Source organism: Osmerus eperlanus, chromosome 3, assembly GCF_963692335.1.
Source record: "Osmerus eperlanus chromosome 3, fOsmEpe2.1, whole genome shotgun sequence".
NCBI classification, from domain to species: domain Eukaryota; kingdom Metazoa; phylum Chordata; class Actinopteri; order Osmeriformes; family Osmeridae; genus Osmerus; species Osmerus eperlanus.
In genome coordinates this window covers 7,725,436-7,740,366 of record NC_085020.1, presented here as the reverse complement: position 1 = coordinate 7,740,366, position 14,931 = coordinate 7,725,436, and the positions used below count along the sequence as shown (strand labels likewise).

At 52.7% G+C, this 14,931-nt stretch overlaps 1 protein-coding gene across 1 annotated transcript in view; it reads right to left on the bottom strand.

Moving 5' to 3' along the window:
• Positions 1 to 14,931, bottom strand: part of clasp1a (cytoplasmic linker associated protein 1a) — a 60,716-nt gene that overhangs the window by 19,269 nt on the left and 26,516 nt on the right. Inside the window, exons 9-21 of the mRNA XM_062456967.1 lie at positions 8,255 to 8,398; positions 8,021 to 8,097; positions 7,816 to 7,908; positions 7,476 to 7,621; positions 6,734 to 6,869; positions 6,574 to 6,644; positions 6,327 to 6,386; positions 5,618 to 5,695; positions 5,239 to 5,406; positions 3,993 to 4,039; positions 3,696 to 3,866; positions 620 to 727; positions 114 to 140 (exon numbers count right to left, since the gene is read on the bottom strand). Coding sequence (XP_062312951.1) covers positions 114 to 140; positions 620 to 727; positions 3,696 to 3,866; positions 3,993 to 4,039; positions 5,239 to 5,406; positions 5,618 to 5,695; positions 6,327 to 6,386; positions 6,574 to 6,644; positions 6,734 to 6,869; positions 7,476 to 7,621; positions 7,816 to 7,908; positions 8,021 to 8,097; positions 8,255 to 8,398 — 1,326 coding nt within the window. The remainder of the gene's footprint in view (positions 1 to 113; positions 141 to 619; positions 728 to 3,695; positions 3,867 to 3,992; positions 4,040 to 5,238; positions 5,407 to 5,617; positions 5,696 to 6,326; positions 6,387 to 6,573; positions 6,645 to 6,733; positions 6,870 to 7,475; positions 7,622 to 7,815; positions 7,909 to 8,020; positions 8,098 to 8,254; positions 8,399 to 14,931) is intronic.

Here is a 14,931-nt window from a genome sequence, read left to right as displayed (position 1 = left end):
GCTGGTATGATGACATGAAGCTAGGAACGGAACGAATGAGTCGGCATGCATGAGCTCCGCGGAGAGGAAATGGGGTGGAGGCTTGGCTCGGATTGGATGAAGTTAGGCCTTACCACCGATGGGATTGGCCGATCTGGATCCTGGTTTATGGAGCCGCAGAACAGGTGAGAATCAGAACGGTCAATGTGACATGAGTGTGTGTTACCCAGCATGCACCATGCCAGGTCTGCAGTTCATTGTGCATGTTACACGTGCAAACGTCATCATATGTGAAGCCTCTAAGCCATTCAGACACGCGCGCACGCACACACACACACACACACACAAGCACACGCACTCCCTGTGATATGGTGCCCCGGAAGTGAATCCAGCCCCTTCACCAAGCAGGTTCATGAGGAAAACACAGAATACACAGGAAAAACGCAAGGACCTAATATGACCTCACAACTGTCACATCATGGGTCATACTGAGGCAATATGTGACAATGAGAGACTGAGCAGGACAATGCGACTCATGTTCTGACTCTAGCCTCATCTTGACTGGTACTGTGTGCGTAGGGTCTGAATACTTCCTACAAATGAACGCGTCTGTGCTTGTCTGCTTGATAGTTGAACTTACGCTGCGACTGGGAAACCACTTTGGCTCGGCTGCGCCCCCTGCTGTCCACCACAGTGCTGGAGGCCCCCACAGCACTTCCTGAGCTCTGTCTCCTGGTACGCACTCGGCCTGGGGAGCGAGGGGGAGAGAGGGGGGGGAGAGAGAGAGGGGGGAGAGGGGGAGAGAGGAGGGGGGGGGAGAGAGGGGGGAGAGGGGGGGAAACATGGAGAAAGAGACAGACAAAGAGAGACAAAGTTGAGGCCGGGCCGTATCATCACCAGACACAGTTTACCACACAACACGTAGACGGACTGGAGAGGAGGAAGATGGGTTGGAGAGACGGAGACAACCTGGAGGAGGATAGAGACTTCCAGAACCACTGGGGGGGGGGAAGACAGACAGACAACCTGGAGGAGGATAGAGACTTCCAGAACCACCGGGGGGGAAGACAGACAGACAACCTGGAGGAGGATAGAGACTTCCAACAGTATTTGCATCCAGTGTTCTCACGTGGACCCTCATGACAACATGTCTCCAGCATGCAGTGCATCTGAACACGCCACCTGGCTCCTATGACTTGACTTTGCCCAACAACGCAGTCACACACTGCCAAGCTAAACTCATACTTTAGAAACCTTTCGCTAACAAGACCAAATGCAGTTGAGAGACTGTTATGGACTCTGTCTTTGCTAAGTGTGGACGTTGCAAACGAACACTATCCCACGTTTCCCATCGAAGCTCTCAAATATATGAAACTCACACACTCGTTGACCCTTTTCCTCTCTTATCTCCTTCCCTCAGAGGCACACACACACACACACACACACACACACACACACACACACACACAGCACGACTGTTATCACAGCCTGTTTCCAAAACCTGTCTGGCATTGAAATGTTGGGAAGGTGATCTTAATTTGCTCGGGGGAGACTTGATAAGACTACCACATCCAGTCTGCCGCATTGCAATATCTAGCATTACGCAACACAGCAGTCGTTATAAAAACTGCATGGGGTCCAGAATGTCTCTTTGAAGTCTGGATGATGATAATGGCACGTGTCATATACCAGTCTATAAATAGAACACAGTATCCTCAAACAAGCAAAACAATGAAATAAGCTCTGAGCCCTAACTCAGACACACACACCTGAGGATCCTTTTCTCAGACACACACACACACACACACACTTCATGTGAACTCACTTATCCTAATCAAATGACAACAGACACACCATCTGTGAATGAGAGCAGGAGACGCAGGTAATATGGACTGACACCTGACCTAACAGTAAAACCAAAAAGTGGAATCTTCATGTTCAGAAAAACAACACTACAGACAGACGTTGAGATGCAAACATTGAGAAGGGGATCAATGAACGACACGAACATCGACAGGTGAAGAGAGGACACCCATGGTCTCTATTGGGGACACACAGTTGCATACCAGCTGCTGAAAAGAGTCAACAAACGTTTAGACAACAAACCCCCCAAAAAAACGTTAAAAACCCTTTCGCAACTGGTCTGGGTGCAGTTTGTTGTGAGGATAACAGGAGACCATTGTTAGTTGGGGGAGAGAGAGGGGGAGGGGGGGTTGAGAGAGAAGGAGGATCATGCAGACAGCTCATGCAGAGTTCCACTGAAGACCACCGGTACAAAGGAACGGAAGGACAGAAGGGGGGGGGGGGGGGGCTCTAGAATACAGCCCCCCCGACAAACAAAGACTGACACAAATATACTACACTACTCACCACCACACACACACTCAGTCACTGCCACACCGGCTCTCTCTCACTCAAACCCCACACACACACACAAATACAATCACACACACAAATCTTACCATCAGTTTTACCCGGTGTGCCGTCTTTGGGCACATTAAGATCAGGGGGCGGCGAGGGGGGAGGAGAGGTAGAGTTAGACATTAGTAACAGTTAGCCAGGAGAAAAGGAAAAAAAGATGGGAAGAGTTCCGTTGGCTCCACAGAGGAAAGAGGAGAGGCACGGATATTAGTGTCGGCCATCTTAGATCCTCCCATTACAATCTGTCTGGGTGCTAAGTGGAGAGCTGTTTGTCATAAGTTAGCGTGGCCTTAAATGTTAGTTTCCAGAAGGGACTCTCCTTTAATTACAGCCTGTATGTGAGGGGGTTGCCCAGGTCTCAGCTATTAGTCAAACTGGTGCATGAGGAGAACCCGTAGTGTGGATTTAGTGTGTTCCTGCTGACAGAACAGCTTAATGACATCCAGCCAGCAGATGACAGGCTTATTAATACTCCCACAGTGAGCCATAAAAGCCACTGGTTTCAGATCGACATCTGAGTACTTCATTAAGACGTGCAGACATGACGTATGACCGCTCCTGAAGATGGGATTCTTGTGGGCGTGCCATTTTTTTTAAGTGCTTCGATGGGGGGCGGGGGGGCTAGTGGGGATGAGAGAGAAACGTAGTATGAGGGTCCAAACAGTTTAAAGTGGATTCCTCTCCTTGTGTCCTTTCCTCCATTTGACCCACTATGTTGCCGGAATGATCCATCGGAGAGGAGACCATTAAAAGCTGGTGTGGATACGACTGCCTGAACGACAGGCGCCAATGCGGAGCACTGCAGATACTGCACTTTGCATTTGGAACTGTGGGTATCTGTGTTTCACCAACCATTTGCATATTCTAACTTTGATCTCTATTCTTGAGACATGACTGTGTTCAGTCTTGCTCTGCTATTTCCGGTGTCACCAACTGTCTCTGGAGGAGGGGATCCCTCACTGAATTGCACTGAATTAGAATAAGAAACCCTAGGTTTCTTACATTTTTCTGGGAGTTTTTCCTTGTCTGACTTTAGGGTTACGGTTGGTTTAGTTGAAGTTATACAGGCATATGCAAAGCCCTCTGTGACACAGGGAAGCGTAGGACCCTGGAGGCAGGGCAGAGCTTTACCTAGGGAAGCGTAGGACCCTGGAGGCAGGGCGGAGCTTTACCTAGGGAAGCGTAGGACCCTGGAGGCAGGGCGGAGCTTTACCTAGGGAAGCGTAGGACCCTGGAGGCAGGGCGGAGGTTTACCTAGGGAAGCGTAGGACCCTGGAGGCAGGGCGGAGGTTTACCTAGGGAAGCGTAGGACCCTGGAGGCAGGGCGGAGGCAGAGCTGAAGGGAGACGCCGAGGGGACGGTGGAGAGGCGGGACTTGGCACTGGCGGCGGCGTTGACGTCAATGTCACTACGGGAACGCTGGAGGGAGCCGGGCGTGGAGGAGACCCTGGAGCTGATCAGCTTACCTGGGGGAGAGGAGGGGGGGAGGGGAGAGATATCAACATGCCTGCTCACACACGGAGCCCACATGAACACTGACCCGAAGTGGACGTGCAGGAAACTCGACGGGAGAGAAGAAAGGGCTTCCTTACTCCGCGTCATGCTGCCTCCTATGACACTCTTGACAGACAGGGGCCGGCTGAGGAGAGAGAGGGGATGGATTAGGAAACAAGAACAACACTCTACCGACGCTGCTGATTCGAGCAGCGAATACACAGAGAGTACTGAAAGTCATGTGACGGATAAAGACATTTGCTACGACTATCCAGCAGCACCTGCATCTGTCTCAGCTCCAATGTGTTATAAAGACTTCCCAGAGAAAGATCCGATCACTGTCTCCCCACATACAGTCTCCTCAGGCACTGACTCTTTTTACACACACCACATACTGTACACACTCACTCCACCCCCCCCCCCTCTCTCCCCTCTCCCTGGGTCCTGCTTTGAGCAGCTGCTGTCCTGCTGCAGGAGGAGGTGAGGTCATAGCCCACTACTCCGTGGGGGACCGTTAAACTGGATGAAGGAACACAATCAATTCCACTGTGTTCCCCCGGGCAGCTGCAGATGATCATGGCCGCCGTTACAATTGCAGGCCAACAGGCTTATACACATTAGTGGCATCCTCAAATCGATGTTTAATAGCCCTTTAGAAACTCATTCCGCCATGAGTCACAGAGGGAGGAAGGAAAGAAGAGAGGGAGGGAGGGAGGGAAGGTGGAATGAAAAATGAAATGAAAAGGTGAAGAGGTGATGAGATGATGAGGTGGAGAGGTGGTGAGGTGGTGAGGTGGTGAGATGGTGAGGTGGTGAGATGGTGAGGTGGAGAGGTGGTGAGGTGGAGAGGTGGAGAGGTGGAGAGGTGGAGAGGTAGAGAGGTGGAGAGATGGTAGGTGGTGAGGTGGAGAGATGGTGAGGTGGTGAGGTGGAGAGGTGGTGAGGTAGAGAGGTGGAGAGATGGTGAGGTGGTGAGGTGGAGAGGTGGTGAGGTGGAGAGATGGTGAGGTGGTGAGGTGGAGAGGTGGTGAGGTGGAGAGGTGGAGAGGTGGAGAGGTGGAGAGATGGTGAGGTGGTGAGGTGGAGAGGTGGAGAGATGGTGAGGTGGTGAGGTGGTGAGATGGTGAGGTGGTGAGATGGTGAGGTGGTGAGGTGGAGGGGTGGAGAGGTAGAGAGGTGGAGAGATGGTGAGGTGGTGAGGTGGTGAGATGGTGAGGTGGTGAGATGGTGAGGTGGAGAGGTAGAGAGGTGGAGAGGTAGAGAGGTGGAGAGGTGGTGAGATGGTGAGGTGGTGAGGTGGAGAGGTGGAGAGATGGAGAGGTGGAGAGCATGGCGTGGTCTTACTTGAGGCTCTCCTGGGAGCTGGAGGAGGAGCGGTCAGACTGGGGCAGGGACACGATGCTGTCGGAACTCTTCAGGTGTGACTGGAGAGCCTTCTGATAGGTTGACTCCAGCGCCTGGAACAAATGCTCCGCCTCCCGGCTGTAGTGGCCATGGAAACCCCAATAGCACCTGGATGGGAGAGGGAAAGGTGAAACTGACTTTCAAACATAAAACTTTAAAGAGAAAAAAAAATAAGAATAAAATAAATAAATAATTAACGATCAACTTCAAATATATCTTCGACCATACCTTTACACAGGTCATGCAGCGGTAAAAGAATCAAGTACAAATGATACACATTTAAAGTAATACTCCATAAACGGTATGAGCTGGAACTTACTTCCTGGCGACAGATCTGGCCTCAGAGTCGGCGTCGTGGATTCCCTTCCTGATGGTCTCTGTGAGGACGGCCACGTGTCTGGGGTAGTAGGGGAACATGGCGGGGCAGAGAGAGAGAGAGAGAGAGGCAGCCTTGAGCAGCAGAACGTCTCAAAGCTCTGTCACACACACGGTATCTCTCTTTTCTACCTCTACTCTCTCTCTCTCTGTCTCTTTCTCTCTCTCTGTCTCTCTCTCTCTCTCTGTCTCTCTCTCTCTCTCTCTCCGTCTCTCTCTCTCTCTCTCTGTCTCTCTCTGTCTCTCTCTCTCTCTGTGTGTCTCTCTCTGTGTCTCTCTCTCTGTGTCTCTCTATGCTCTCACACACAGCCCTCCTCTCGTCCTGGTGGGTCCTCTGGGAGAGTGGTCTCAGCAGGCGTCCCCACACCCCTTTTTAAACTCTTTCGGCAGCGCCGGTTGCCGTGGTAACGGCGCGAGCCCCTCACCGCCAGGAGCCCCGACGGCTCGCTCGGCGCTCATCAATCACACCGGCCTCATCAGTCGCCCACCCGGCCGACACCCACATACTTAAATGTCACGAGGGGAGATTCACAAACCGCGCGCACACACGAGCTAACGAGCGCTCGCGCGCATGCACGCGCGAATGTGTGTGTGTGTGTGTGAGAGAGAGAGGGTGCTTGGATGTCTGACAGCAGTGAACGGTGGGTTCTCACCTCTCCAGGGTTTGTGTGTGCCACTCTTGTAGCATGAGGTCCAGGAACTCGTAGCAGCGCCTGGAGAGCAGACAAGCACACGTGAGAACGTGGGGAGTGAGAACGTGGGGAGTGAGAACGTGGGGAGTGAGAACGTGGGGAGTGAGAACGTGGGGAATGAGAACGTGGGGAATGAGAACGTGGGGAGTGAGAACGTGGGGAAGGGAAAGGAGGTCGGGACCAGGAAGAGCAGACCAGAAGTCCTCACCTTCTCACCGCCACTGATTTGGAGGTGCAGTTACTGGTGATGATGGGGATGAGGCGCGGGTAGTGGGTTTGCTGGAATCAGAGAAAGACAACAGTGAATACGGGCTTGTGGGCTCGCGTGTGTGCGTGACTGTGTGTGTGAGACCGTGTGTGTCGCTCACCCTCAGGATGAGGCGGATGGCGACCACCCCAGACGAGGCCATGATCTTGGCGCTGTTGGGCACCAGGTTGAGGAGCGTGGGCATGATGCTCTCCGCCCCGTGGTCAAACTTGTTGCCCAGCAATGACGACAGATGCCTGGCCGGTGGGAGGGAGGGAGGGAGAGGGGGGTACAAGGATCCAATCAACACAAACAAATCAATATCAAGCTCTACCTGCAAAACCACCTCATCACGCAGCTAGCCCACGTCTGTCCGGAGAGGACACTAAAGGAACAGGGGTTCGATCGCTGGCAGTTAGGCCTTCTATCCCACTAGATCCCTACTCATTTCGCACGCCGGTGTTCTAAAACCACACTGTCTCTTCCAGCCAGGCTTCCATCTCCAGGCACATCCGTGTTGGGTTATTACAGATGTAGCTGCCAGCTCTGTGTGCCGGGGGGGTGGGGGGGGGCAGCGGGGTGGCATTAAGAAGCTGCCCACCTTGCCCATCCATCAAGCAGCTGCTCTTTCGGCGAGCGCCGTGCTTGGCTGTGTGACCGGCGGTTCTGTTCCAGCTCATCGCCAGCAACATTAGCACAAGATGACGGATATTCGCACGGCGCCCGACGCCCCAACTTCTAATTACACTTTGACGACATGCATTCGCTCTCCGTGTCGTCGGTGACAGGATGTGTGTACACGGGATGTGGACGAGGTCTGGACGCAGTGGGTGGAGTCAGGGGGGAGCTGGGTGGTTCCTCACCCCAGGGTGATGCAGGCCTCGCGGACCACCTGGGAGCGCAGGTCCTTAGCCGACAGCTTCAGGGGGGCTTCCAGGAGGCGGAGCTGCTGGGGGAAGCCCTCGTAGTCCAACGCTCCGCCCAATAGGAGCGAGCGCACCTTCCTTAGCTGTAAAGGATGACCAATAGACACTAGGTGACTGGGGGGTGTGCAGGCTGTATACAACATCACTCTGTGTCGTTAGCTTTCGGACCGTGCTTTGTGTAGCGGCTGTATGTCATTTCCTACAAGAACACAACAAGGTATGAGTGAGTGAGTGGGCGTGGTCCCTGAGCGAGGAGGACCAATGGGGCGGAGCTTACCGCCACCACGCGGTGTTCCCAGTCGTGCTTGTCGTCGGACAGCACCTCCCGCACCTTGCTGATGTGCTCCTCCATCTCACGGTTGGAGTGGAGCTGTTCGGGGGAGAGGGGGAGGAGGGGGTAACAGAGAGGGGGGAGTTCATGTCATACGTGACAGCTTCCACCCAGGAAGTTGGGTTCTTCAGGAGGAAGAGAGGAGGCCTACCTGGATGGTCGGCACATCCACGTAGGACTTGACGAAGTCCTCCTCGTCGACGCCACCTGCACTGGCACCCTCTTTACCTGCGTGGGGGGGGGGGGGGGGACGACGACGACAAACACACAACATTATAGATGAATGAATGCATTTCTTTCCATACGTTTGCACCCGTCGACACGAATGGACGTGTCACTTCCTTGGTCAGTGTGGTGCTGAGGGAGGGGGGGGGGGGGGGCTCACCTGCGACCTTGGGCGCGCCGGCCGAGCTGGGCCTCCTGACGCAGCCCACGGCCACGGGCCTCCGGCCCCCGGGGGGTGCCTTGGAGGACGAGGAGGAGGAGGACCGGCCCCCGTCCACCGAGTCCTCGTCATCAAAGTTCTTGTCTGGGTTGGGAGGGAAAGAGAGAGAAGAAGGGGGAGGAGGAAGAACTCGGGTTAGGTCTCGCGAGGCTCAGAGCGGATCTCGGTTCTGCAGTCCCGCGTTCTGTCGTCACCGCCGACTCTCACTGGGTGAGAAGGAGAAGAGGCGGGTAAAAAAAGCACTGGTCATTGGGGGGCCTGGTGACTGATCGACTTGATCGGGTGGAGGTGGACGGTTGAGCTGTTCCTACACCTGCAGCTAGGGGGCATCACCCACCCAGACCAGCCCAGAGCTCACGCCAGAGCGCCGCGAGGTCGAGTCCCCTCTGCGCTGCTTAACCGAGCGTGCGCCGGATGAACCCGGACGTGCTGTGTGTGACCCTGTCTCTCTGACCGGCCCTCCGTCACCAGGGAGAAGATTAAATCTGGCTTGCGTGTTTGAGGTCCGCGAGCCGACCTGTCACTTCTCCAGCTCACCCTCTCACATGAGGGATTAGCATGGACAAATACAGTATGATGGAGGGATGACTCCAGCCAGCTAGAGGACAAAGCTGAAGATGGACACAGTATATGTATATATGTATTAATATACCCGTAGATAGATATAAACATACAGCATGAGCTGTCATGGACGCCTACGTTTTATCAGACGCACACAACGAGCTCGATCAACTGCCTCAGTTGGACTGAAGGGGAACCGACGTCGACACATTCCGGAAAGCACCTCGACGCAAGGCTACGCTCTTACTGAAATACCTGCGGGGTTAAATGTCTATCATTAGGCTGCATCGCAGTTTGGCACCTCGGACTAAAAAACAGATGACTGTTCAGACATTCCATCCCATCAGACGTCCTCGGGCGACATGACTGGAGAGACGGCAGAGCGACAGAAACCCAGGCACGCCCCGTTCAACCGTTCACACACAGCCCTGCCGAGCCAGCCACTCTGTATTCTCATCTCTCCAGCCACTCCTCTGTTGCTCTAGCCCTCTAAAAACAGAGCAGACTATCATTACTGGGAAACCAACCCCGTTATTAAGAGAGAGGGAGAGAGAGAGGGAGCGAGAGGGAGAGACAGAGAGACAGTCAAATACAAATCGCAGGAAACGCGCGCTACAAGTGGGGGAAAGGAGGGGGAACGAATAGAAAGAAAGGGAGATTGCGAGAGCGAGTTGGAGGAAGAGAGACACAAGACCACGGAGGGAGAGGGGATACACGGAGAGAGAGAGAGAGAGACGGCAGGAGAGGAGGTATTAAAAGACGGCGGTCTTACGGGCACAGATCTTCTTGCACACCAGCTTCCTCAGCATGATCTGTCACACTCTGAACACTCCCTGCCCAGGCATCGGCATAGCCAGTGTGGTTGTGCATGTGTGTGTGAATGAGTCGGCGCATGCTTATGTCAGAGTGTGGGTGTGGGTGGGTGTGTGTGTGTGTGTGTGTGTGGGAGAGATGGATAGAGAGAGAGGAGAGAGAGAGAGAGATCACAAAACAAGCTCCCCCTATTGCTTTTCTCTGAGGTGAAATGTCAAACATGATGGTGTGTCATGATGGGTGTGTTTGTGTGTGTGTGTGTGTCTGTGTGTTCTTCCAGCGTTGTGTGACCTGTCCACAGGGACCCTTCTGGCCGTAGAGGGAGGAGCCAGCAGCTGTGAGGTCACCTCTAGCTTATGTGCACCAAGCAACAACACGTAGCACGTTAATAATCTGCCATACCCAGGATCATGTAATACAGGTTTGAAACAAACACAGATCTTGTTTTTCAACAAGACGCTAATCTGGAATCCGTAAGACTGCCGCAGTTTCCGTGTGAAATTGGCCGACGCCTTTGTTCTTCCCACACGGGCGGGAATTAGAATGCAGGGCCATTCCTCAGGGCCCGGCTCCTTTCAGCCTCCTGAGTGGTGCGCTCCCGGGAGACGATCTGAACACACCCTCCCCTGTCTGCCGTGCTAGCGCAGAGGCGGCCGCTGGTCTGCTGGAAACACAGCTGGCTCCTCCGCCCTCAGCAGATCAATAAGCCCGTGCTATACTACCACATCTATGACATGTCTATGCAGCGCCACCGGGGTCCATCTTCACACGAGGAGGTAGAGACAAGGAAACGAGCGGGTCCTTCGTGTACAGAACGTGTGTTCGGGCCTGGGCCGGACCGAGCTAGACTGTTAAGGTAGCCCTCCCAAGTTCGCGCTCATCGCGCTGCTGTTGGCTCCGAAGTACGACAACGATGATATAGCATCGTGAGCCAACCCTAAGGAGGTCGACGGCACGGTGGCTGTGAGAGACACCGACGAGAAGTGGGATGACGTCACCGGGGGGGGATGAGGAGGGGGGGCAGCCGTGTGCGTCATCCACAAAGACATGCAGATTATCCGGAGCAGATTTAGGTTGGAGTTTTAGAGTGACGGGGGACACGATGCATTTCGGCGAACCCGACAGCGGGATCTATGAGATCACTCTGACAGCACCTCCGAGCGCCGGCTGCTGGAACAGCGCGGAGATTGAGCAAACCCAATAACGTTCGCATTTAGCCAGGGTATTGATTTCAGCAGTCAAAGCTCAGCTCCGACGCTGACACAAATGTGAAGCTGATTCATGTGGGCGACGCGGAGGCGCTGTTAGCACACGCGACCAACGCACTCCGCACACGGACCGCACAAACACAGATAGAGACACACACACACACACACCTCTCTTGGGGCACAAGTAGCTGTCTGGTGGCAGAGCAGAGGGCAATCTAAAAATCCTGGTAACTACCATGACATCATGCCTTTAAGTCCTTCCCGAGAACTTGATTACCGATAGCTGTGTTGGTCTGTATGCACTGCGTGTGTGTGTGTGTGCGCGCGTGTGTGTGTGTGTGTGAGTGTGTTTTTCATGAACTGACCAGTATTTCATATTGAGTTATCCTAAGCTTTTCATTCGCTATAATATAAAGCTATACTGGTAACGTGGCTAAAACAATGGAAAGGGGTGTGGAGTTTAGCGAGCGCCCTCTGCTAGCTGTGGTTAAACACTGACAGGCACAGGAAGTTGTTAGGGGTTCAATCTCTATCCGGCAGGAAGTTCATCAGTTCATATATCAGCCGGTTGGGATTCCCTGATAAACCTCCCCGAGTGACTTGTTGTTTAAAACAACATGAGCACTCAGGAAACTGGAAGATAACTCACTGAGAGGGGAAGAAGCCTAACAAGACAGACTTAATATAGCTCAGGACAGGACCACAGGAATGTTGAAAACTGACAATGTACTGCCAAAATAAGAAAGAGAGAGTGAGAGAGAAAGAGAGAGAGAGAGAGAGAGAGAGAGAGAGAGAGAGAGAGAGAGAGAGAGAGAGAATGAAAGAAAGACAATGATCAAAAGGTAGTGTTTCAAATGCAGGGACTACAGTCAAAATGGCATGGGATTGCACACTACCAAATCTGTCCAGTAGGTGGCGGTAAATTCAGAAAGGACAATAGACATGAGTCCTCATTTCTCTGTGCGGCGTCATGGCATCGCAGCAGGTCATCCCTGAGCCACAGATTTAGGCCCATGCTCAGGGATTGGTGAATCTTCTCACACAATCTGATTGTGTGAGAAGAAAAAGAGCCTCTGACATGAAAGTCATTCAGCTGGGTGTGCTGGGGTAAAGAGGGCTGCAGTGCTGGGTAAGGAAGGCTGCTTTGCTGGGGTAGGGAGGGCTGTTGTGTTGGGGTAGGGAGGGCTGTTGTGCTGGGGTAGGGAGGGCTGTTGTGCTGGGGTAGAAAGGGCTGCAGTGCTGGGGAGAGAGGACTCAGCTGAAACCTAGCTTAGTGTCAGTCTGATTCCTCCCAGTTATTCCCCCAGAGCTTCTCTGTCAGGTCAGGGAGCCAGCATGTTGCATAAGTACAAGGACTAACGCTCAGCACAATGTCATAACACACAGATCTCCTCATAGTGACAGGCACACACACACACACACACACTTCCTCCCCAGAGTAATACCGTGGCTTATGCATATGACAATGTTCTCACGGCGTCCATGTAATAATCCCAAAACATGGTGAAATCACTGGGATTCTGGCATGGTTCTTCTAACTCTCACTTGTACTTTCTCAGAAGCTTTCCTCAACAGCCTCATATGGGTGCAGCGTTCCCTGCCATGATTTCATAACGATCCAAAAATGTCCCCGTCGGATTAAGAAAGACCTAGCCTGACATTGTCATACTCGTCATTCTAGTCAGAATATGAGTCTGATACTCGCGAGTCTGATACTAGGGAGTCAGGTGGCTGAGCGGTGAGGGAGTCGGGCTAGTAATCAGAAGGTTGCCAGTTCGATTCCCGGCCGTGCCAAATGACGTTGTGTCCTTGCGCAAGGCACTTCACCCTACTTGCCTCGGGGGAATGTCCCTGTACTTACTGTAAGTCGCTCTGGATAAGAGCGTCTGCTAAATGACTAAATGTAAATGATACTGCTCCGTTGGGCTGTGATTATGGGGCGTGTTAAATGCCTCTTCGCTCAATTGGATAGACCTACAACCAATCAGCTCTCCAGCGGCAGCCATGTTTGTTGAAAACAAATTCAACCCAAGTGCTCTTTGGTGACGTGGTTGATAACGTTACTGTTGATCATCTGTCCATCATCGTATAGGCCGCCCTGACAATTTGATTGGTACGATTGATACGAACAGCTCTGGTGCGGGCATAGTTCCGCCCCAACGGAGCAATGCCAGACCAAACCTCACAACCTCAAATGTTGTGGGCGGGGCTAAGTTCGGCTGGCACCCAGGTTAAGAAAGACCCATTATCCCACACTGAAACTGTTACCTGGAAACTCAAGACTGCAGATGGAAGCTTCTCCAAGCATGTCAATAAGAAATCCCTGATCCTGTACAGAACTGCCCTGCTAGTGCCTAGTTTCAATGACTCTACTTTTAATACAATCAGCCTTGCTGCAAAGTAGAAAGCCTGAAAGCAGACCACGGGGAGACTAACATGTCCCTAAGGAGCTTCCCTACCAGTGGGGGCTCTCTGTTCTAAGAGCATTAGTGACTGGCGACATGGTTGCCGCGGTGATACACAGGCCGTAGTAAAAATGGAAGGAGGCAAACAGTCAAATGGCTTTTCGAACGTGTACACAAGCCAACAGTCAACAGCCTCGCTGTCACATTTTAAATTGCCAAGCATTCATCTTCATGCAACGTCAACCAAAGAAATCTTTTTTTCTCATTTCACGAGAGCGTCAAATATTATTTTTCGATCCATCTGTCTGAGTGCCAGCAGGGTGAAGCTAATGGCATCAACAGCCTGTGGTGTTGATGCCTGTGGGCTCCATCGACTGTCTGTGCGAAGGGAGAGGTGATGAGAGAGAAAATGAGCGCGAATCAGCAGCGAAAGGCAAAGACTCACATGCTAACGCAATTTTACAAATATATTGACCCTGCAGTGGAGCCAAATGAGGACACAAACACCTGTCTAGTATCTGACAACAACCAGTCATACTGGAGTATCTCTGGTGTGTGTGTAGCGTGTATGTGTGTGCGTGCTGACAGCTTGACTAAAACCCTTGTTTACAGTATGCCCACTATCCTCCAATGGGTGGCATCAGCCATTCAGCGTTGCCTTGGCAGAGGCCCCCCTGGGCTGGCGGCAAGGACTGCAGTTCCTTCTCCTGCCTCTCACAGAGAGCCTTTCACCAGCGAGCTCACGTGGCCGTATGGTCCTTCACACAATACACTGGGCTGCCTCATGGACACACCATGGAATACAATGGCTATATTCAGAGAACTGGCCCACAGATTCCAGTCTCTCTCTCTCTCTCTCTCGTCCACTCCTTCTGTCTCTCTCTAAAAACACTCTGTTAACACACTTCCCCGAGACGCATCAAACAAAACAAACGCTCTCCATCTGGCCCACACTCTCCTCCGATAGAACTCCAAACTGTTCCCCCATGTGTGTGTGTGTTTATCTACAGTGTGTAGCTGGGAGTCCGTTTTTTGTCGTTGCAGAAACTGCTAAGTGTCAGTACCCTAAACCTTTCCCCTTTCACTCCTAATCAACCAACGTCAATGTATGAGCCCTTATGAAAAGGCAGAATGTAGGTCAGAGACCCTCCAGTGGTCCAGCCCAGCAGGTTTCGATGGAATGGGATCCGCTCAGAGATGATAGTCTATCGGGCCTAGCTTGTACCAGGGAGATAACACCGTCTCCCGTTCCAGTTTCCCATTACCAGAACAGGACAGTGGAGGAAAAACAGGAGGTCAGCTGATTCTTCCCTGTTCTCCCCGAGGGGACAAACGGCGCTCTGATGACAGGTCAGACCAGCTTGACCCGAGGCCCGCTTCATGTTGTCCCTAATGGGGACACAGAGGCACACGTGCATACTGAGTGTGTGCCAACTGAACTACGTTCTCCGTGTGTGTGTGTGTGTGTGTGTGTGTGTGTGTGTGTGTGTGTGTGTGCGTGTGGGTGTGACGCAGCTTAGAAAAGGTGTTCCGTGAAGTGTGTGATGTGATCAAACAGCTTTGTGCGAATCTCCCTGTGTTCTCCCATCCGGTAGAGTTAACCGTCTCCTCTCCGGAACTCTCCTCCTGT